Raw genomic sequence first — 22,991 nt, forward strand, 5'->3', positions numbered from 1 at the left:
AGAAGAAGAAATTTTAACTTCCCAAATATGAATAATTTCAGGTCTGCAGACATTTTAAAAGAAATGGCCCAGGTACCGTGGCTCACACCTGTAATCCCAGCACTGTGGGAGGCCAAGGTGGGAGGATTGACTGAGCCCAGGAGTTCAAGACCAGCCTTGGCAACATAGTGAGACCCCATCTTTATTTAGGAGAAAGAAGAAAAAGAGGAGAAGATGAAGATGAATATGAAGAAGAAGAAGAAGGAGGAGGAGGAGGAGGAGGAGGAGGGGGAGGAGAGAGGAGAAGGAGGAGGAGGTGGAGGAGGGAGGAGAAGGAGGAGGAGGGAGGAGAAGAAGAAGAAGAAGAGGCAGAAGAAGAAGAAGAAGAAGAAGAAAGAGGAGGAGGAGGGGGAAGAGGGGGAAGAGGAGGAGGAGGGAGGAGGACGAGCAGGGAGGAGGAGGAGGGAGAAGAGGAGGAAGGTGAAGGATAAGAAGGGGAAGGAGAAGAAGAAGGGGAAGGAGAAGAAGAAATAATGCATCTCCTGACCAAACAGCAGTTTGAGATCACAGAAAAATTTATTATAGAAATACCAGAAATGCTGCCCCTTGACAGTACAATTTTGAACCAGGAAATGATGAAGTCACAAGCACTGCCTAAGAGACCCACACTGAGCCCATCCAATGCCCCAAGAGAATCATGGACTTGGAAGTTGTGTTAGGACTCAGCTAGCAAGTGAAGGTGACTCCAGATCTTAAAAGCAAAGCTACATTCTGTCTCTCAAGACCTGTTAGTTGGCTGATAACTTTCCTCTTCCTGCCCTCTCCAGCACATCTCAAGCCTCTTACATAAGATTCAAAATTAAGAGTCAAATTCTCACAAAGTGCTCACAGCGACAGAGAACAGAGGGCGGGAGGGACTAGAGAGGTCTGAGAAAGGGCATTAAACTGCCTTGCAACAACAACAACAAAAAAAAACGGGCAGCTTCCTGACTGACTTGGGGTTGGAATCCTTCCAAGGCCCAAGTCAGATCCTCAGACTCCTCAGGCCCAAGGCACCTGGATAGAACAGAGCTGGGCTTCGCGTGCCCACCCCATGGGACAATTCTCAGAGTGGTTATGAAGCAGAGCTTAGGAAGCGTCAGACTTTCAAGGAATGGAGCTGTCAGGAGGAAACAGGACAGAAGCAGAACTTGCTTGTCTGTTCATCAACTCCCGCATCCACTGCTAAAACAGGCTTCCCTCTGGGTGAGGATTCGTGACCCCATGCCCTCTGAAATACTCCCACCTTGAGTTGTTTACACAGGGGAGAATGCTTCCTGAGACGGAGGTTCAGAATCAGGACAGTGATGCCTTACAGATATCTGATGTGGGCAGCAAATCTATACTTTCCATCAACATGAGTGCATGAGGCTGTGGACCAAGAGGCAGGAATAGGCGGCTGGTGCAGAGGTTTTCCTTACCAAGCTAGCTTGTCCTGCAATCAGCAACTTCCCCCAGAGGGATCATCTTGTGGCCCCCAGAAGGGCAGGGGGTGTGGATTCTTGTTCACAGAGCAGCCCAGGTGCGGCAAAAGGAGCCTGGGGCTGAGATACCAACTCTCCATTATGTGCCTTGTCGATGCTTTACAGGCTATTTCTCTCCATTGCTAAACTAGATGCCTGGTGTCTTTTAGCGTTGTGGATCAATACTTAGCTGCAGTGGCTTGAGTTGGGGCATAAGGGCATTCTATTTGGAGGCAGAGGAATGATAGCCATGACTTCTCCCTAACCTGCCAACTCACACAGCCTCTGCCTCTAACTGGAATGTTTCTGCTCACCCTGGGCTACCGATCTTCCCAAAAAGGTGGGAGCAGGAACAGCAGCAGGGCCAGCTGAACGGAGTCTGAGTGAGAATGTGCTTAGCTGTTACTCTGACTGCAAGCCAGTGCCCTCCAAAGAGATCTGCTGTTTGGGCTTATCCACCCTGCTTCCCCCCATTAGACTCTAATTTATTGGCAAAATTGCTCAGACCCATCAAGAAAAGTGAACTACAGGGAGTCAGGAAGGGCGTGGAGGGGAGGAGTTTGAGGAGAGGGCGGCGCGGGTGCAGGCTTGAGGTATGGCAGAAGCGAGGCCTCTACTCCAGGATCCGCCTGTGGGAGGTGTTGGTGGAGGTCTGGATGATCTGCACGCGCGAGGATCCGCGGCTGCTTCTGCCGCTCCCTCCGTAGCTCCCGCCGCCGCTGCCATAACCGCCTCCACTGCCCCCTCGTGCGCCGCCTCCGCTGTAACTTCTTCCACCGCCATAGCCCCCACCGCTGCCGCCGCCGTAGCCTCCAGAGACGTAGCTGCCGCCACCTCCCGCGCCGCCGCTGATGCTCACCTGGCTGTTCTGCACCGCTGTGGGGAGGGGACAGTGCACAGGGGGTCAGAGGGACTGGGCAGGGCCCCCACCTGCACCCATCCCTGCACCTGCAGCCTCCTCCATCCTCGATCACCCGTGGCATCGACTTGCAAACCGATACGTTGAAAACTGAAAGTGTTCCCACTTGAAAATGATTATTCATACTACAAAGGAATGCCAGGGTTCCTCTCAGCAACACACTTTCATTGTTTATTGAACATATACCCTAAAGAGTTCTAGCCACTGCTGATTCCTAGGCATCATTTAAAAAAAATTTTTTTTTTAATTTTCAAAAAGGCATCCTAACAATTAAGATAAGTAGACCTGAAATCACAACCATTTATTTCAAATGAATTCTTCCAGACTTTGCCATTACACTTGCTTACTTTGATGTCTGTTGTACAAGACTGGAAGCTAAAATGCCAGACTTTCAGTTCTCTGCTGGCCACCTCCCGGCCCTCCCTCCACCCAGAACCACCAGCCTCTCTCTGTCCGTGGGCTCTGCTACTTACAGATGCTCACATGGCTCTGCAGCTCTCCTGACATCCTGAAAAACCAAAGCACAGGGTCAGCCAGACCCACAGGGCCTGAGGAGGGAGGGCGGTGGCCCACAGACATCCGGATCAGAGGTGTCCCCAAGCCTTAGGGAAATTTGTGTGCATGAGAGCAGGAAGCCAGTGGAGCTGAGAGAATTTTCAGCGTTTTCATGAAGACTTTTAGCATTGGGGGTGAATACCCAGCTGCAGTGACTTGGGTTGGGGTATAAGGACATTCTACTTGGAGGCAGAGGAATGATAACAATGACTTCTCCCTCCCAACTCACACAGCGTCTGCCTCCAACTGGAATGTTTCTGCTCACCCTGGGCTACCAATCTTCCCAAAAAGGTGGGGCTTATCTTTTCTCCAAATAGCCAGTCCCACAGTTTCATGGGTGCATATCGAGCCTTAGCCCCAGAAACACAGCTGCCGGACCCACCTGCTCTCCTCGCCCTCCAGCAGCTGGCGGTAGGTGGCGATCTCCACATCCAGGGACAGCTTGGCCCCTAGCATGGCCTGGTAGTCACGCAGCAGCCGGGCCAGCTCCTCCTTGGACTGCTGCAGGGCCTCCTCCAGGTCCTGCAGCTTCTGCCGCGCATCCTGGAGGGCCTGTTCGCCTCTCTCCTCGGCATCCGAAATGAGTGACTGCATCTGTTCAATCTGCTCCAGAGACAGTCAGAGACCATTTTAGGGTTAAGCTTCCAGACCTCGATCTGGCAGGGCATTGTGGGAGGTGCAGGGCTTAGTCAGCCCTCCCTGAGCACCCATCCCACCTGCTTCTTCACATTGCTGATCTCTGCCTGCAGCCTCTGGACAGTGCGGTTGAGCTCTGCAATCTCCATCTTGCTGTTCTTCAAGTCATCTCCATGTCTCCCTGCCGTGATCTGGAGCTCCTGATACTAGGGGCCAAAGGCAGCATCATGGTCAGCATGTGCTGCCCACCACAAGCCCCTCCAGGAGGGAGTAGGTCTGGGTTGCTCTCCCCTGGGAGATTCTCACCCATCTTGTGCTGTGGTCGCCCCTACATACACACTCACAGCTATACCAAACCTCCCTCACCCGGGCTGCAAACACATGTATACATGCACACGCTCACACCATACCAAGCCTCCTGCATTCCCACCTATCTCTGGGCAGACTCTCATCCCAGCCAGACAAACCTGCTTCGTGATGCCCTTTCTAACACTTTTTCACACATCTAAGCCTTCACGTTGGTCCTTACCCACACTGAGACCCCCTCACTCTTTCCACCCACCATATAGCTTCCCACCCTTTTCCAGGATGATCTCCCTAGCAATCAGGCAGGACCTTATGTCCCAGAGGCCCTCCACCTGCTCCACGTTCAGTCTCATTTCCCCTCCATCTCTGTTTCTGTCTCTGTATTGCCCCATCAGTCAGAACTCCACCCCCAGGACAGGGTTTTGAAGTGGGTGGGAGAAGCGTCAACTTGAGGGAATCTGCATTCTGCTGTTTTCACTGTTGGCCTTCTGCCTCCCAGTCTAAGGTCGAAATCCATTCCACCCCAGAACACTGTCTGCAGGACAGTGGGACAGAGGTCAGCCAGGATTGGAGTTGGCCACAGATCATCCTCAAAGCCAATCATCAATGCTAGTTGTTCAGAATTTAGTGACTGGACTGTCAGCCATGCCCTTTCAACCAGAGGATTCACCATCCAAAAAGATCCAGGTCAGTTTATGGTAAAGAAGTAACCAAAGATGTGCCCAACAACTTAGCCACAAAGAGGTTGATCTAATAAGGGAGGGTGTAGTCTTACAATATAATACCAGGCTGTTAAAAATGTGGCAAATTATTTAGTGTCACAGAAAGGTATCCATATGCAATAAGTAAAAGCGAAAGAAAGTACAGCCTGGCCAACACGGCAAAACCCTGTCACTACTAAAAATACAAAAATTAGCTTGGTGTGGTGGTGTGCACCTGTAATCCCAGCTACCGAGGAGGCTGAGGCAGGAGAATCGCTTGAACCCAGAAGGTGGAGTCTTTAGTGAACTGAGATCACGCCACTGCACTCCAGCCTGGGAGACAGAGCGAGTTTCCATCTCAAACAAAAAAAAAAAAAAAAGAAAGAAAGTAAAAAAAAGTACATTTTAATAGATACCATTATGAAAAAAAGAATAAAAATCATTCTAGTGGTGAGGGGAATGAGTTTGTAGACACAAACCCGAGTTTAATTAAGCTGTGGCTCTGCCATTTACTAGCTACAAGGCCTTAGAGAAATTAAGTAATCTCACGCACTATTATCTATTATAAAATTGTGATAATGAAATTGTTACCTCATTGGTTGTTGTAAGGATTGAATGAAATAATATATATATTATGTAAAGCACTTTGTGTAGTGCCTAACACATATGAGTTCTCAATAAACATTATTGGGTTGGTGCAAAAGTAATTGTGGTTCTTATCATTACTTTTAATGGCAAGAACCACAGTTACTTTTGCACTAGCTTAATAGCTACAAAGAACTGGCAGAAGAGATATTAACATATTAATAGAGGTAGTGAGAGATTGGTAATCTTTACATGTAATTTCTAGAATTTGTATAACAAACACATTTTACTTCAGAAATAAGAAAGACAATGCAATAAGAGAAAGACAATTCTGGGAAGAATCTGTTTTTCTGGGCACCAGATCTGGGGGCTGTACCCACCTTGGTCTGGTACAGGGCTTCGGCCTCGTCCTTGCTCCTCTGTGCAATCAGCTCGTACTGGGTTCGCACTGCATCAATGATGCTGTCCAGGTCCAGGGAGCGATTATTGTCCATGGACAGGATGACGTTGGTGTCACTGATGTGAGTCTGCATCTGAGACAGCTCCTGCGAGGCATGGCGCACAGGCTGACTCCTTCCATTCTCCTCTGGGGGCCTCAGTTTTCCTCTGCTGCTCCCTCAAGGCTCTCGGGGGAAGCCAGAAGCCTGGGCCAGGTAGTCTTGGGGAAAAACTCTTGGAATTGTTGTGTGCAATGAGAGATAATAGGGAGAGTCTTAACTGCCTCCAGGGAGAAGGAAGGAGCCTAAACCTGGAGCCCTTCAGATACCATCTCCCCATCACACCTCTTCTGCAACTGCCATTCTGCCTTGCTCTGACTTGGCCACCATAGTTAGCTGGGCTCCTTGGCAGGCATGCCTGTTCCTTGAAATCACATGAGCTCTCTGAGGCAGTAGAATGGACTCCAGTTGAGGAGTCACTTGGACTCACTTTTGAGTCTTGGCTCTACCATTGACTAACAAGGTAACCAAGCAAGTAATTTAACCCTTCAGTGCCTCAGTTTTCCCATGTGTAGAATGGAGATGCCCATAACATAAATTTCTAACACAGCATCTGGCCCAGAGCAAGTACCCCCAAATTAGACACAGGCAAAAGAGGGCTGGGTGACAGAGTGTTTGATCCCCCACCACTAAGGTCACTCCCTTTGAGACTCACACTGTCACCTCCCACAGAGTTTCCTAACAGCTCCATCAACTCCCCAGAATTAATGAAGATTTCTGGTTGGTTTTGCCCCTTATATGTCTGGGTGATTTCCCAGACAGATTGGAAGCCATGAACCAGGGACACGTTCGCCTCCACCTAACTCAGGATTCTCCCAGCCTTCCATCTCCATTACCCCAACCTGGGGATTCTGAGGATTGGGGTGGAGAGGATGGCTGACTCCAGGCCCACAGAGTTGGGGTACCTGGGGAGATGAGTCCCTAGTGGGTAGTGTTGGGTTTCAGACCTCGCCTCTTATAGCCCATACTCCTTGTGAGATGTGAGAAAAGAAAGGGCGTTCTTATAAACGCTTAACTCACCGTCAAAAATAAATACTTCAAGAAATTGACCTCCCCAGTCAGAGTGTCCACCCTGGACTCCAGGTCCACTTTGCTCGCATAAGCAGCGTCCACATCCTGAATAGCAGGCAGAAACAGTTTGACTTTATTGCCCAGGCATTGCCTGCCACCAGCTCACTGGGTGGCTCAGGCAAGTGGCAGAGCCACTCTGGGTTTATTTCCTTACTTCAAAAATTCATCACCTCACTCCAATAAGGGATCTACATGTCCTGGCTTTCCTGGCCAGAAGGAGATGTGACACCAACCTCCACATCTCAGTCAGTCACACCCAACACCCAGGTCCTTCCCCGGGTCCCAAGGCTACACACAACTGACATTCAAAAGCTGTCATTTCACTTCATTTCACTTTCAGGACCCCAGAGAGATACAAACTGGAGGCTTCCTAAAGAGTCATTATCAGTGTCAGTTCTAGTGTAAGGGCCCCACATTTAGGCATCACACACAGCAAGCCGGCCACAGAGGCCACCCTGCCATTGCCACAGAGGTCACCCTGCCATTGCCACAGAGCATCCCATAGGGATTCCTTACTCCCCGAAGCCTCCTTGGTCCACAGCCACCCTTGGGACTCCCCTTTCCCTCACCTTCTTCAGGACGACAAAGTCATTCTCGCTGCCAGTCCTCTTGTTGATTTCGTCCTCATACCTGTCAGGCGAGACAAGGAGCACAGAAAGGCTACAGGCTGACCTTGGCTCTCTGAGGTTCCTCCTCACAGCAGAAAGCTTGGAATTCTCCAAACATTTGCTGTCCTGAGCTCAGAGAACCCTGCTCAAGGTGCTGGCTGTCCATTCCAGGAGGCTGGCGCTCTCATGGATGAGGGCAGTGCCAACTCCTGGGTCTGTGGGCCAACAGAGGGGAGCCCAGGCCAACATGGAAAACCCAGAGCCACAGAGAAGGTCCCTGGAATGTCTGTTTTTATTTTGATGTTTTACCTTTGTAAATGTGTCAAATTCATTCATTCCTTAAAATTGAGAACATGAAATACCAACCACTTTTACTAAATATTTTTGAAGAGAAAAAATTTAACCTACAATTCTGTGCCCCACCCCAACCTGCACCTCCAGTGTGGATTTCATTTTTCCCTCGTTGACTCACACACACTTGGATCTCTACTGGCACGGCACAGTAAACATGCCAAGGTGATGGGAGAGAAGCACCCTGAACCCCACATGGGGAAGAAGAGGAAGGGAGAGGCTCGGCTGCCTGCACAGCTCAGGAACAGCTGATCTGGAATTCGACAACTCCTGTCACCCCTACTGTTTGTGGTCATAATAGCTAGGGTTTACTGACTGTAGGGGTGTGCAGGCACAGTACTAAGAACTTATTAAGCATCATTTCATTCAAAACCGGCAGTTCTCAAAGTGTGGTCCCCAATCCACGAGCATCAGCATCACTTGGAAACATGTTAGAAGTACAAACACTCTCCCATATCTGCTGAATCAAAAACTTGGGGGGCAGAGCCCAGCAATCTGATTCCAGCAAACTGATGCATGCTCAAGTCTGAGAACCACAGATCTACCCACAACAATCCAACAAGGGAGGTTCTTGCTCTTCCCACATTATTAACATGAACACCAGAGGCTTAAAAAGATGAATTTGTAGGCAGCTAGTAAGTGGAAGAGCCCACACTGGAAATCAGGCTTACTTGGCTTCAACATCCATGAAGCTATCCTGCCCCTCCCCACCCAATGCGATTGACAGCTGGCTGCCAATATCATCTACCTGGGTTGCCACATACAAAACAGCGCCTCCTGCAGTTGTGCAGTGCAGAGCCTGCATGTCCCGCTCCCCTACCCTTACACATAAACACTAAAGCAGAATGTCTTGCCCCTGTGACGAGTTTCCGGCCATGCTTCTCCCCTGTTTTGCCCTGCCTGGAGTCTCACTTGCTCTTGTAGTCCTCCACGACATCCTGCATGCTCCTGACCTCTGTGTTCTGGCGCATCTGCTCCGCATTGAGCAAATCCACCTGCTTCCGCAGGTCACCGATATAGTTCTCCAAGAGGGGCTCCAGGTTGTTGGTTCCAGTTGAGGTGTTCACCTGCTGCAGTAACTCCCATTTTGTTTGTAGCACCTGGTTCTGCTGCTCCAGGAATCGCACCTAAGAGCAAGAGACCCCAGCGCACCCCAGGCCATGGATCAGAGCAGCTCCCCCATGAGTAGCCCCTCAACACATCCAGACCTCAGAGAATCAGGATGGTTCCTCCAAGGGTCAGAGAGCCTTTTCTCTGGGATTGAGACACACAGAGGGCAATGTGGTTTCTGACGGCCAATGGTTGTACGGTCAACTTGTCTAAAATTGACACTAAGCTCACGCTGGTTTTGAAGGTAAAACACCTCCTTCATTTACATCATAGAGCACTCGCCCTCCAAACTCAATTTATCCATGCCAACGTAAGGAAATGGTGTTTCGGAGCATCTGAGACACTGATGACCCCAAGGCTCCTTTCTCTTTGTGGTCAAAATGCATTATGTGATAGAGGAGAGGAAGAAAGAAAAAGCGAGAAGGATCAATTTGGCTTAGAACATTAAACTAATTCCTGAGCACACTTGCTCGGGTGCCCCTGCCTTGCAGTCGCCACCACCTCTGCTGTCTGCCAGGATGTTTGTCAGGAAAGTAACTCATTTAAATGCTTTTATAATGCAGACAGAATTTTTAAGGCAAAAGTTCTCATTCTTTTAAAAGTCTAATGCAGTCAAGTGCCCCAAAGTGAGGACTTGGGTTGTCAGGTGTTTGAGAACTACCCACTTGCTATTTCCTGGGAAATGGAGAGTGGACATCACCTAATATTTTCACCACCTCTTCTCCCAGAACTGTGGATATGAAGGTAAGATAAGGGGCCCAGTAAGGCAGCTGGCTGTGCAAAGTGTGTGGCTTGTCCTTGGCATGGTAATGACCAGCCTCCACCTTTCCTCAGCCAGCTGCACACTGTGGAGCCTCCACTCCAGTGCCCTGATAGAAGCAGTGGTGCTGCCTCCAGAGTTTGCTCGGCCGCATGCGGGTGCGCACGCGCAAAAACACACATCCTCCGGAATCCAGCTTCCTCCTCCGGGCACTGTGTAAAGGGGCAAACCCACTGCTTTGTGTGGTGGGAACGGAACTCTGAAGACACTCCCTTACCACGTGACACTAGTGAGGGTCCCCCAAATCCCCTGGCCCTTGAGAATCTGCCCGTCTGAGGGGCCAACCCTGGTTAGCTCCCTTTGGATTCTGACTCTAGGCTGGAAAATGTTTGCAGACAACACCACCTCCCATGGCTCATTTTTGCTGGCCTTATCAAAGCAAGAGATTAGGCAAGCAGCTCTCCCAGGCTTGTCAGCACAGCTCACAACACCGTGAGAAATTCCTGCCACTCTCTATTTTTACTCTGTGGTGGCACTCCCAGGGAGTGAAGAAATCAATTCAGCACTCATTCACTGCGCTCAGTGGCAGTGGCATTGTGGGACCAAAAGAAAGAATCCTGTGGTCCCATGGAGAGTCTCCACATAAAACAACGAGGGAGCAGTGACACAACTCTGGGTGTTCTGGCTTTAGCCCAGGTACCCACCCGCAATATCCCAGGAGCTCACAGAAGACACTGTGGTTCTCATCAGGCCACCCAAACTGCAAAGGCAGAGTCTGGCTGCAGGGAGTGCCTTAACCACTAGAACAATCGGTGAAAGCCACTGTGTTTTTCCCCAGGTTCCCCAAAACACTCCTGGTCTGTGTCCTACCAGCAAAACTCAAAGGCAACTCAGCTAGCACAGATGGAATGAGGCATGCTGCTGAGCAACCTTTTCGCCCACCCTCTGCTTCAGTGCCCCTCCCCTGCACAGGGACCTCCCAGTGCCCTCAGCACTCCAGGTCTCCTCAACTCTTTGCCCAGTAAACTCCTACTCACCCTTTAGACCTCACCTGAGGTGGCATCCCACCAGTGTGTCCCCTTTGCAGCCCCTTGTTCCTTGCCTTTCTAAATCTGTTGAGACTTGCAGTCATGCAGCAGTGTGTGAGCATCTCTCTCCTGGGCTGCACTGGACCCCCTGAGGGCAGGCCTATATCTACTTTGTTCTCCAGGGGCCACAGTGGACCCATGGACACACAACGCCCAACACAGAGAAGACAAAAAGTGTCATGCACTCATGAAGTGCAAAAGGTTTTAAAATTGCCTGCTGGTGTGGGCTATCCAGACCACTCACCACCCCTGGCATAGAGGTCTAAGGATCAGCTGAACAAGGCCAGCCCAGTGTCCCGGGGGAAGAGCTGGACCCCTCCTTTCCTTCCTGAGGCCCTATCCCCTTGTCATTGGTTCTCTGAGCATCCAGCACTGACCCGAGGGGCTGACCCAATTTGTCATCCAGCTTCTATTTACTGAGCAATTCTCATGTGTCAGGAACTATTCTGGGTGCTAGGGATTTGGTAATAAGCAAAACAGGCAAAATCCCTGCTTTCTAGGAATTTGCATTCTATTTAGAGAGATAACTATAAAGAAACAATCATGTAAAAAATACAGTGCCTCAGACAGCTGCAGGGACTATGGAGTCACACAGGGCCGGGGCATAGGAACGCTGAAGTGGTGGTCAGGGAAGTCCCCACTGAAACTGTGGCATCTGAGCAAAGACCCACAGAAGGTAAGGGAGGAAGGTGGGCCTCTCTTTGGGGGGAAGAGTTCCAAGCAGAGGGAATGGCAGGTGCAAAGACCTTGAGGCAGAACTGAGCCTTGGATGCTGGTGAGCAAGAGGAGAGCAGCTGAGGAGGAAGAGGGGCACAGGACACTGCAGACAACAATGAGTTGGAAGCCTGGAGGCTATTTTCCAGGCCTCATTCTGCTCACTAGCGGTTGTATCCTGAAAGCTGTCCCACCCAGGGAGGGCAATGTGGCCTGATTCCACAAATGTAAGTGTGGGCTTAGCAGCAGCCGCAGGGTAAAGGGCAGATAATATAGGGCCTTATAGGACTTGGGCTTTTCCTTCAGTTGAGACAAGAAGCCACTGGAGGATTCAAATGGAAGAGTGGTGTGACATGCTTTTAAAGGATGGCTCTGCTGTGGTGTCAAGCATAGGCTATACAAGGGTCAAGGGTGAAAGCAGGAAGACAAGTTTGGAAAGCAGAGTCAGAAGTCACCTGTCATAGAAGCTTTCTACCTTCCAGTCAGGCCACAACCCACCTGGCTGAGGAGCCTCTCCTCATAGTCATCACAGGCCATGCCCTTCAAAGGACAGGAGACCCAGGTCTCTTGCACCTTAGCCTCTGCCCACTGCCCCATGCCATGCAACTGGACAGACACCCTGTTCATGGCAGAGGCCACAATTGGATGAGCCTCAAGAGGTCAGTTGCCAGCGGCCTGTGGTTATTTCCCAGCCCTCTCTCCTCCCTGCTCCTCTCTTGGCCCAGTCGTGAGCTCCCAGTAGCGACTCCTTGCTCCAGTGAAACCCTCTAACCCCCACCTGTGCTTGAAGCATGGTGGTACTCAGCCACATTTCCCACGCAGCGTGATCAGAAGCCACAGGAGCACTCTGCTGTGTTGCGCTCCTCTTCGGCAGCCTCTGAGCCTCAGCACCCTCACTCTCCTCCACCTGCTCACACACTGTCCCATCCCCAGCATCTGCCCAGATATCAGAGGCCTGCCCTGCCACCCAGCATGGCCTCTGGCCACAGCTACCCTACAGTCAGGCCACAGGTCAAGCTCTGGCCTCAGCACTGAACGCCTGTGGTGACTGAGGGAAAGTCACTAACTGTGCAAGTGGCCTTGGTGCTCTGTGGGGCTTCCCACTGCATCCCTGAAGGCAAAATTCCTCCTGGGGAGGTGCTAGTGGCCGCTGTACCTCGACCTCCAGACACAAAAGGAGATGCTGGAAGGAGGTCTTCACCATGGTGAGTTCACCAGCCTCTGTTGCTGCTTTGGACCTAATCTGAAGTTTCAACAGGGAACTAGGAACAGGGGCTTCTGTGTCTCCATCTAGCCCATCCTCAGCCCTTGATGAGCCAAAAGGGGGAACTCAGACAGAACCCTACATTGCATGCTGTTGACTTTAGCCCCAAGAGATACCCACCACCAGGGCATTCACCATGCCCTGCCTGCTTCTCCTGCCCTGGCTCTGTGGCTTCATCTCTGCTTCTCTCATCCACCCCCTGGTATCCCATTTTCTCCAGGAATTGTAACCGTTTGAAATTCCCTAAAGGTGTCACACTTTCATGCCTCCTGGTCCTTCTGCCTGAAAACCCCCTCTGCCCTTAGAACCCATTTAACTTGTGCTCACTTCGGCAACACATACACTAAAATTAGAATCCATTTAACTTTTCATCCATCTTCCAGACTCAGCAGGCAGAGCTCATGACACCCTCCTTTGAGCTACCATGTCCCAGAGAGTACTTCCCCTATTGACACACTTCACAGGCACTGTCGTAATTCTCTTCCCTTTAGACGTCAGGCCCTGTGTCCTAGTCACCTGTAGCACCTGGCACAGTGTCTGCCCTATCATAGATGCTTAGAAAATATTTGTGGGCTGAATGGGTGGATGGATGCATGGGTAGATAGTTGAGTGGCTTCATGGATGAGTGAATGAACGGATGAACATGTGTGTGTGTATATATAAATGGATTGTGTGGATGAGGATGGATCCATTGGATGGATGGATGGATGGATGGGTGCATGGGTGGATGGGTGGATGGGTGGATGGAAAGTGAATAATTGTGAAAGATAATGAGGATACTACACCATGTATCTGTTGAGTATTTTCACACTGCTTATCTCCTTTCCTGCCAAAAGGAAAAGATAGAATTAAATCCCCACAAGAAGACAAATTGAAGCGCAAATGGGGTAAATGATTTCCTAAGGTCCCAGGTATCACCACCAAGCTGAAACTGCACGATATGCTGAGAGGTGGCAGGGTGTAATCTCTCTCAGTCATTTGGTCAGTGACCAATGACCCTGCCTGCCCCTGAGGTGCTCACCTTGTCAATGAAGGAAGCAAACTTGTTGTTGAGAACCATAATCTGCTCCCGCTCCTGGGTCTTGATCCTCTGAATTTCAGGGTCCACCTCCAGGTGAAGTGGCTCTAGGAGGCTCTGGTTAATGGTCACCTCTTGGATACCCCCAGGAGGACAAGAAGGACCAAAACCCCCAAGCCCAAAATTGCTAGCCCCAAATCCAACACCCCCAAAACCACCTCCTCCAAAGCTACCACCTCCAAAGCCACCAGCACCAATGCTGCCAACCCCAAAGCTCCTGACCCCTCCAAATCCCCCTACTCCCCCACCCTGACAGAAACCACTGGCACTCCTCCCCACTAGACTAATGGAGATGCTTCTACTGCCACCCAGATTATACAGGCTCCTAGAGCCACGGATCCCATATCCACCACCACCACACCTCCCTCGAGTATAACACACAGAACCCACAGCCCGACTCCCACCACCAGAGCCTGCGGAAAAGCTGGTGCGATAAACCTGCCTGCTCCTTGAGCTAAACGCGGACTGAGAACTATATTGGCGGCTCATGGTTGCTGGAGCATCCAGATAAGCAGGCAAGAGAAACAGCCTGGCAGGAAGGAGGCAGAGACCAGAGAGGAAAGGAGCTCTGACTCCTTTGGAAGGGATCTGGCTCCGTCTCTATATATAGACACACACACATTGCTGGGCTGGGCATCTTTACAATCCTGAAAGGGGAGTATTAATGTTTAGTTTGCCTGCCAGCAACATCTGTTTAAAACCTCATACCTATGAGTTGCAGAAATCAGACTGCAGACAAACTTCCCCAACTCGATCATTTATCATTCATCTCTTGCCATTTAGAGATCAGAGTGCAACAATCTCTCAGGACCTCATTGCTGGAAACTCCTATACAGATTCCCCCCAAATCGTCAGTTCATCTCTTCCTAAGAAACTCCACCACTGAGCTGTTTGTTTCTGGGGTGTACCTGGGAGATCTGGGGTAAAGTTAGATAGTGTCTGGAGACCTCAGGACAACAGCTGGGACAGAGGTGGAAATACTTTCTGTCATAGCATTGTCCTGGTGGGGCAAAAGTTTTGTTCCCATCTCCCCACGCACTGCTTCTGCTCCCTGAAGTTATCACCATGAGCACCCAAAATTTTATCACATGGAAGTGCAATATTGCGGTCACTGAGTACAAGTGTAGGCCCACAGATTCTGCCCAAGGTCATTCACGTTGTGTGTTGCTTGATAAGCCTCAGACTCCTCAAACACAAAACCACACAAGGTACTTCAGCACCAAAAATCAGTGGTTCAAGATTTGTTGAGCATCTACCAGTACCTAATATTGTCTTCTAGACCAGAAGACAAACCATCCCTATTTCTCTTTCTGTTTTATCATTTCTGGTTCTTTATAGACAATACTTTTGTAAAATAGAATTAAATGAATTACCTCTTAAAGATAATTTTTAAGAGATATACGAAATGCAAGCCCCAATTTTTTTGATTTTTAGATTCAGCAAGCAAATCATTGTTTAACTGCTAAAAATAGCAACAATAACAATAATTTTCTAAAAGGCTACTCTCAAATTCTGTGCTTACCACAAGGCAATAACAAAGTGCTGTAGACCAGCACTGATCTGTGCTCACACTCTGAGAAGCACGTCCCAGACAGCATCCTGGGGAGAAGCTCATTCAGTGATCATCAGTGTACGCTAACAAAAAAATGTGTGTTTTCCCTCTGGACTCAAATAGCTGTGGCTTTCATCCAAAATGTAATGATAATTTTTTAACTTGGGGAAAAAATCTCCAGCCTTAGAAAAATGGCTGTGATGGCTTGCCCAGTTGGATACAATTATTTTAAATCATCTTGTTGGAGACGCTGCAGCAGAACCAGAAATGACTTGTACCATATTAAAGGGAAAAGGCAAACTACATGATGGAGTCTGTGCTGTGAACTCATAAGAATTAAGAATGCAGAAGGCCAGGTGTGATAGCTCACTCCTGTAATCCCAGCACTGTGGGAGGTCAAGGCGAGCAGATCACTTGAGCCCAGATGTTCAAGACCAGCCTGCCCAATATGGCGAAACCCCGTCTCTACTAAAAATACACAAAATTAACCAGGCGTTAATTTTTTGCTACAAGCACACGCCTGTAGTCCCAGCTCCCAGGGGTCAGGGGGGCTGAGGTAGGAGGATTAATTGAGCCTGGGAGGTCAAGGCTGCAGTGAACCCTGATCGTGCCACTGCACTCCAGCCTGCACTCTCACAAAAAAAAAAAAAAAAAAAAAAAAAAAATGCAGAGGTCAGGAGATCGAGACCATTCTGGCTAACACAGTGAAATCCTGTCTCTACTAAAAATACAAAAAATTAGCTAGGTGTGGTGGCACATGCCTGTAATCCCAGCTACTCGGGAGGCTGAGGCAGGAGAATCACTTGAACCCAGGAGGTGGAGGTTGCGGTAAGCTGAGATCGCGCCATTGCACTCTAGCCTGGGCAACAAGAGTGAAACTCTACCTCAAGAAAAAAAAAAAAAAGAAAGAAAGAAAGAAAAGAAAAGAAAGTTGTGGCAGAAATCCCAATAGACGTGGGGAAGAACAGGTGGTAGAAACAAGAGCAGTGTGGGGGAGCCAGAGTGAGAAGCCATCCTGGGGCAGGGAAAGGCTCCAAGGACAATTCCAAGCTTCCACGCCCTCTTCTCATGAACCTCTGCATTCCGTGCATGTTATCTGTTCAGTGGGTCATCCAGGAGACACTGTGGGATAGAGGAGGCAGTGAGCCTGAAATGTATAGGCAGAAGCCCTGCTGCTGGCTGGCTGTGTCATCTTAGGCAAGCTGCCTACTCTAGAGCCTCAGACACTTAAGGAACCAAAGTGTCTACTTCTCAGAATTCAAAGCTGTAAGTCATGTGGGGAGAAAAAAGCACAGAGCACTGGAATCACTAAACAGGCAGAAATAGCTGCTCACAGATCCTGGTGGGATGACAGCTGTCCTACTTTGCCTGAGATTTTCAGTACTTAAACCAAGATATACCCAGGCAAATCAGAACTGTTGCTCACCATAGTCCTAGGCACCTATGGTCCACACAGCCATACTCCTAACTCTAAGGCAGAAGAGGGAAGTGAGGGCCTAGCCTCCAGCACAGAGTGACAAGGAGAGAACCAGTAGAAGCAGAGGAAGGAAAGGGAGGTGAAGCTAGGGAATGGGGTGGGTTCGTGTGAGAAAGCTACCTAAAGACCAGGATTCTGAGTCAGGTATCAGAGAAGAGGCAGAGAGAACAGAGTAGGGCGAAGAAGCAGGGGTCTGGCCGAGAAAATGGGGGCGGTTATGGAGAAGGGATAGTAGGTCCCAGACAGGAAACAGCAGGGGTATGGCGAACAGATCCTTGAATTGGGCATCTTGAAACCCAGCTCTGACTCCTAGCTCCTCCCCGTCCTAGCCCCATGGCTAGGACACTTGACTCCTTGAACCTCAGTTTCCTAACCTCTAAAATAAAGAAAATAGTAGCCAGCCGGGCGCAGTGGCTCACAACTATAATCCCAGCACTTTTGGAGGCAGAGGTGGGTGGCTCACCTGAGGTCAGGAGTTTTGAGACCAGCCTGGCCAACATAGTGAAACCCTGTCTCTACTAAAAATACAAAAATATATAATCCCAGCTACTTGGGAGGCTGAGGCAGGAGAATCACTTGAACCTGGGAGGTGGAGGTTGCAGTGAGCCAAGATGGCGCCACTGCACTCCAGCCTGGGCAAAAGAGGGAGAGACTCTGTCTGTCTGTCTGTCTGTCTGTCTGTCTGTCTCTCTCTCTCTCTCTATATATATATATATATACACACACACACACATACAGCTTTGCAGAGTGATTGTAATGAATAGCTAAGAACAAATGTGGAAGAACACTTTGTAAGCCCCAAGGAGTCACACAAGTGGGGTTCCTTCCCCCAACCCCTCCTTGTGAACCCTCCTCTCTGTCTCCGGCTGCACCACTCACTTTCAACCCCACCTCCCCCTCATGAAGAATGCACATAATTAACCCCTTCACATCTGTCTCTACTGCCACCTAAACAGATAGGAAGCTCCTTGCTTTTGGAAAAAAACTTCATAGACCAGGAGCAGCTTTCCTCTCGCAACTGCTGGGCAGAGTGGGCCAATAACAAAGGCCTACCTGACTGAGTTAAAGTGAAGACACGTGGACAGCTTGGATAACCAAGAGCTTGGGCCCCACAATTAAGTGCCCCTGAAGTTAAAGCCCAGCTCCCCCATGTACCAGTTTTATGATTGAACTAATCACTGAGTTCCCTGAGCCCTGTTCATCTGACCCTTAAGTAGAGCACTTGAAGACAACAAATATTTTGAAAGGCTTGCTCTTACGAGTGGTGTTATTGTGTGGCTATGGCTACAGCATTGAGACCTATGAGTGCGATGAGAGTTTTTAGAAAGAGAAGCAGCTGGAGAAGGCTTCACAGAAGCAAAGGTAAGCTCAAGCTAACCTTGAAGGATGTACTGTAGGCCAGTAGGGAGGGTGCTCTACAGTAGGGACTGGGACTGGAAAGGACCAGAGAAACTGCTTGTGCCAAGGCCTAGAGGAAGGAATGGGCATGTGAAGGGGTGGGATGGGGGAGCCAGGAAGAGGCCCCCTTGCCTCGAGGGAGCAACTGGGAAACCGTGAGGCCTGAGTTTGGCTTGGGTCACAGAGGGTTCCAGCAATGTTTCTGAGTGGAATTTGTTCAGCACTCACCTGGTTTCTATATACTCTCATGCTGAATGTGAAAGTATTCCATTGTGATAAAATAAAAAAGGAAGTCCCAGACAGCAGTTTAGGAAGCTTCTTTGATCTCTGTCTATGATCAGCTTTCAGCATCCAATGCCAACATCCTCGTCTACCTCCCATCAGCATCAGCTGATGGCCCCTGCTGGGCTACTGTCATCCGTTGAAGGGCTTGGGAGGGGAGAGGGGATACACTCACTAACCAAGCTTTTGGTGGAGGGTGATAGCTATTCTCTACTTCCTCAGAAGAAAAAAAAAAAACGACTTAAAGTGAAGCATGAGAGATTTTGCTTGTCTCAAAGGACGTGTTTCAACTCAAATCAATATTAGTGGGTAAATAATGTTCCTAGGACGAATCACTACCCCTAAAAGAAACTCCTCAGCTGGTTAGACTGCAGACAGCAACGGTTTCCAAACTGGCTCACATTGGAATCAGCTAGAAAGCTTCAAAATCACTGGTGCCTGGGCCCACACCTAAGGAGTGGAGTTTAATTGGTCTGGGGCTATAGTCTGAACTTTAGAATTTTTAAAAGGTGGTTTTAATGTGCAGCAAGTTTGGGGACCACTGGCTTGGAGGAAACAGAAGGACAAATGAAATGGCCTCTTGAGATTCCATTCAGTCTAAGGACACAGATAGGAGCAATGATCATTATCATAATAGTGAACTTCACCAGGTGCTTTCCATGGACCATGCACTGTGCTGAGTCTATAACGTGGAAGGTCTCATGAAATCTAAATACCAACATCATAAGGAAGATATTCTTACTATGTTCATTTTTCAAATGGACAAAGCGAGACTTGGAACAAGAATCTTGTCCAAGAATACACTAATGAAAATAGTGGAATGGAGATTTGAACCCAGGCATTCCCACTTTGGAACTTACATGTATTGCAGAAGAGATGGAGTCCTTGGAGAAAGATGTGCCCGCTTCCTCCTCTCCCCACCTGCCACCTTAAAAGAAAATGGGGAATTAGTTGAAGGCTCCAGCTCTCCCAGCCCAGTAAATCTCCCAGTTACTGAAACCCAGGGCTGCCAAGAGGATGAGGCCCAGAGCAAACTATCAGTCACCCGGATCACAGTTCCAGACAGCAGCTGGAAGCAGGGTTCAGAAGAGCTGCTGGTGTGACCAGCAGGAGCAGCTACCAAAGTTCTATCCCCCACCTCACCCTACATTTCCCAGAGTCTGGAAGTGGATATCACAGAGGTGTGTCAGGGGTGTGGGGCTGGAAAAAGGAAGGGAGGGAGACTCTCACTCACCAGTCCCCACCAAGCAGAGAGTGGAGAGCTGCAACCCTGGTCTAGGAATGGTGGCCTTTAATCTCCTTGAAATGAGAGCATTTTGACCTGTCGTCAACACAGTGGAGGCAGTGATGTGACACATATCAGGGAGAGAAACCTCTTGTGACTGAATAGAATCTCCTAGCCTTGGCTTGCCCACCCTTGGCCCACTCTTCTTCCTGCATAAGAGCATCACAGCCAAACATATGATGGACAGTATCAGCCCAGTCCTTCATTTTACAAGGAAGAAATGGGTACAAAGACAAGGACATGGCCAAAGTTACCCAAAAAAGTTGGTGGTGCAGATAGAGCTAGAGCTTGGCTACCTTCCCCTCCCTCTGAATTCAGAAAGAATAAGGAGTCCTGTGGGAAATTCCCAGGTGCCTCTGTTCTCCTGCAGCCTGGGAGAGATGGATGTATGGGGTGTTCCACCTTCAATCTCTAACAAGCCTGAATGCAGGGGTGGGAATGTGGTTCCAGGCACACAGGAACATCTCTGGTGAATCCTCTGATTTCTGGGTTAGGGTGTGTGTTTGGGGCAACAACTAGGGCCTTAAGCTCCTCCTGAGGCCCAAAACTAGCCTGGATGCCACGTTGACATCCGTTTAACTAGAATCTCAGAGTCTGCCTAGAACATAAGAATCGGGCAGTCTCCTTCCTTCTCGGTAAACCCAGTAGGTGCTCTTGGGCCTGGATATTGTCTAGAGGCCTCACTAAGGGCAGCTTGCAAATTCCCATGGCAAAGATCCAGAAACAATATTGTGCCAAGCATGCCAAAGCTCTTCCATCCAACATGCTGGAAGTCATGACTATTTATACAAGCATTTATTTATTTATTTATACAACCATTTATTTGTTTATAATTCACCCAGGCTGAAATGCTCACTGCAACCTCCACCTCCCAGGTTCAAGTGATTTTTGTGCCTCAGCCTGGCAACTCTCTTGTCTCTGAAGCAAAGGGAGCAGCTAGGCAGGTGTGGCCCCAAAGGAAAATAAGGCTACAAGTTAGACTTGGATTGAATTCCAAAAGAAACAGTGAGGTCCCAGCAGAGGAATGGCGCTGTCTGGGCAAAGAATGCTTCTATATGTTGGATCAAAGAGGATGGGCCAGTCTCAAGGTTACAGGGCTAGTTAGTGGTGGGGTGGGACAAGCATCCCAAGTCCCTGAGGGTAATATGAGACCTGCCATCAATTCCAGGTTCATGTCTCACTTGACCATGGTGGGAGAGATTACAGTGCTTTATAACCGTAAGGAATTTGCAGTGTGTTATTCTCTTCATTTAAAGAATAGACAGGTTCCCGAAATGTTGGCCATAATCAGTAATGACCCTTTATTGAGCTCTTACAATGTGCCAAGAATTAAACAGATGACATGATTCCATCCACACAACTGCATTTTACTGATGACTTTTGTGTGAAGGGTCAGGAGGGTGGCCAAGCAGTCTGTTCAAGGTCACACACTCCTGGTAAGGGGTGGGCCCAGATTACACCTGGCAGCTGGGTTCCAAAGCCTGAGAGTTTCTTGCTGTACTATCTTATCTTCTGCTTTATGGGGCAATTTAGGAGGGCTTTCAGGTTAGGCCTGCTGGGGTTTGAATCCTGGTGCCATCCCTTCTGGTTATGTGGCCCTGGATGAGTTCATCCATCTCTCTGTGCTTTCATTTCCTCTTTTGTGAAGCAGAGGCCATAACACTGCCTACCTCACAGGGCTGTGAAGATTAGATGGGTTAATTCAGATAAAGCTCAGCACATGTCAGGCAAATAACAAGAGATCATCAATTTTAGCGATTATTATATTATGACAAAAGCAAATTTCTATTAACCAAACTGCATTTTCCATCCAGCTTCCCTTAAATTAGAATGTTGCCATAAGCAGGAAACTGTGACCCCGTAATATATTGTAAATCATATAAAAGATGCAGACAAGCTTTTCTTTAATCATCTATTTAAAGGAGCATGGCAATTTATTGATGAGTTTGAAACAAGCCAAAAGTATCTCCTCTGTCATTAAGCTAAAGGACAATCTCTCCAAGCTGCATTCACTGCTTAAGAGGCACATGTGGGCTCACTTTTTCTTGTTCATTTAGAGAACTTGTTCACCATAGAGAAAATTTCATCATAACTGAAATTTCATACCCTTTAACCAACATCTTCCCATTTCTCCCACCCCTACTTCCAACCCCTGGCAATCACCCTTCACTCCATTTCTATGAGTTTGACTGTCTTAGATTCCACATATAATGAGATTCTAAGGTTTTGGTTTTCTGTTTTGTTTTGTTTTGTTTTGAGACTGCTCTGTCACCCAGGCTGAAATATTCACTGCAACCTCCACCTCCCAGGTTCAAGTGATTCTCATGCCTCAGCCTCCCAAGTAGGTGGGATCACAGGCATGTGCCACCATGCCCCGGTAAAATATTTGTCTTTCAAAGTCTGGCTTATTTCACTTAGCATCATGTCCTCCGTTTGTCTATGTTGTTGCAAATGACAAGATTTCTTCCTTTGTATGGCTAACTAATATCTCATTGTGTATATATTCTACATTTTCTTTGTGCATTTATCCATCAATGGACACTTGGGTTGATTTCATATCTTGGCTATTGTGGATAAAGCTGCAATGAACATGGAGGTGCAGATGTCTCTTCAAGATAGTGATTTAATTTCTCTTGAATATATACTGAGATGTGGCATTGCTAGGTCATATGGTAGTTCCATTTTTAATGTTTTGAGGAACCTCTATACTGTTTTCCATCATGGCCGTACTATACCAATTTACCTTCCCACCCACAGTGTACAAGTGTTCAACATCACTAACCATCAGAGAAATGCAAATCAAAACCACAATGAGACATTACTTGGCACCTGTTAGGATGGCTATATCAAAAAGATAAAGGATAAGAATGAGGGCATGGAGAAAAGAGAATCCTTGGACAGTTGCTTGTTTTTGAGAGGTGAAGACATAGCCCCTCCCAGTGCAAGCTGCAGTGGACAGTTCCCCGGCTTCCTCCTCTCTGATTTAGACTATCCCAGATAAATGTTTCACCTTAGAACTGGAACATTCTCTGTTGAAGCTGTAGTTGTGTGCTGTTGTTCTAGTGTGGTGAGCCTTTGGCTATCTCTCTCAGCTTTTTGTGTACTTAGCTAAGAGTTTCTGTGATCTGTTATCAAGGAATACTATCTCTTTCTCACTGTCTCTGACAACCTTCCTCAGTCCCCTACACTGGTTAGTATTTTACAAGGAAGGCTGTCATGCATGTATGCCTTTGCATGTTTCTCACCTTTTACTTCTCCCACTCGCATGCCCCA

At 48.6% G+C, this 22,991-nt stretch overlaps 1 protein-coding gene across 2 annotated transcripts; it reads right to left on the reverse strand.

Annotated features, from left to right (window-relative positions):
- Window positions 1-522: 522 nt before the first annotated feature.
- On the reverse strand, window positions 523-14,242 carry LOC112635137 (keratin, type II cytoskeletal 1b). Of its 2 annotated transcripts, XM_025403077.1 has the most exons (10): window positions 13,668-14,242; window positions 9,103-9,187; window positions 8,623-8,837; window positions 7,321-7,381; window positions 6,701-6,796; window positions 5,564-5,728; window positions 3,672-3,797; window positions 3,338-3,558; window positions 2,874-2,908; window positions 523-2,357 (listed from the first exon to the last, which is right to left on the reverse strand). In XM_025403077.1, exons 3-10 carry the CDS (start codon window positions 8,679-8,681, stop codon window positions 2,095-2,097), a joined length of 1,026 nt encoding a protein of 341 aa, XP_025258862.1. In that variant the 5' UTR covers window positions 8,682-8,837; window positions 9,103-9,187; window positions 13,668-14,242; the 3' UTR covers window positions 523-2,094. The 2 variants fall into 2 exon arrangements, with proteins under 2 accessions (XP_025258862.1, XP_025258861.1); XM_025403076.1 differs by lacking the exon at window positions 9,103-9,187 and having other exon boundaries at window positions 13,668-14,236.
- Between the last annotated feature and the right edge of the window lie 8,749 nt (window positions 14,243-22,991).

The sequence above is a fragment of the Theropithecus gelada genome, chromosome 11, assembly GCF_003255815.1.
Source record: "Theropithecus gelada isolate Dixy chromosome 11, Tgel_1.0, whole genome shotgun sequence".
NCBI lineage: Eukaryota > Metazoa > Chordata > Mammalia > Primates > Cercopithecidae > Theropithecus > Theropithecus gelada.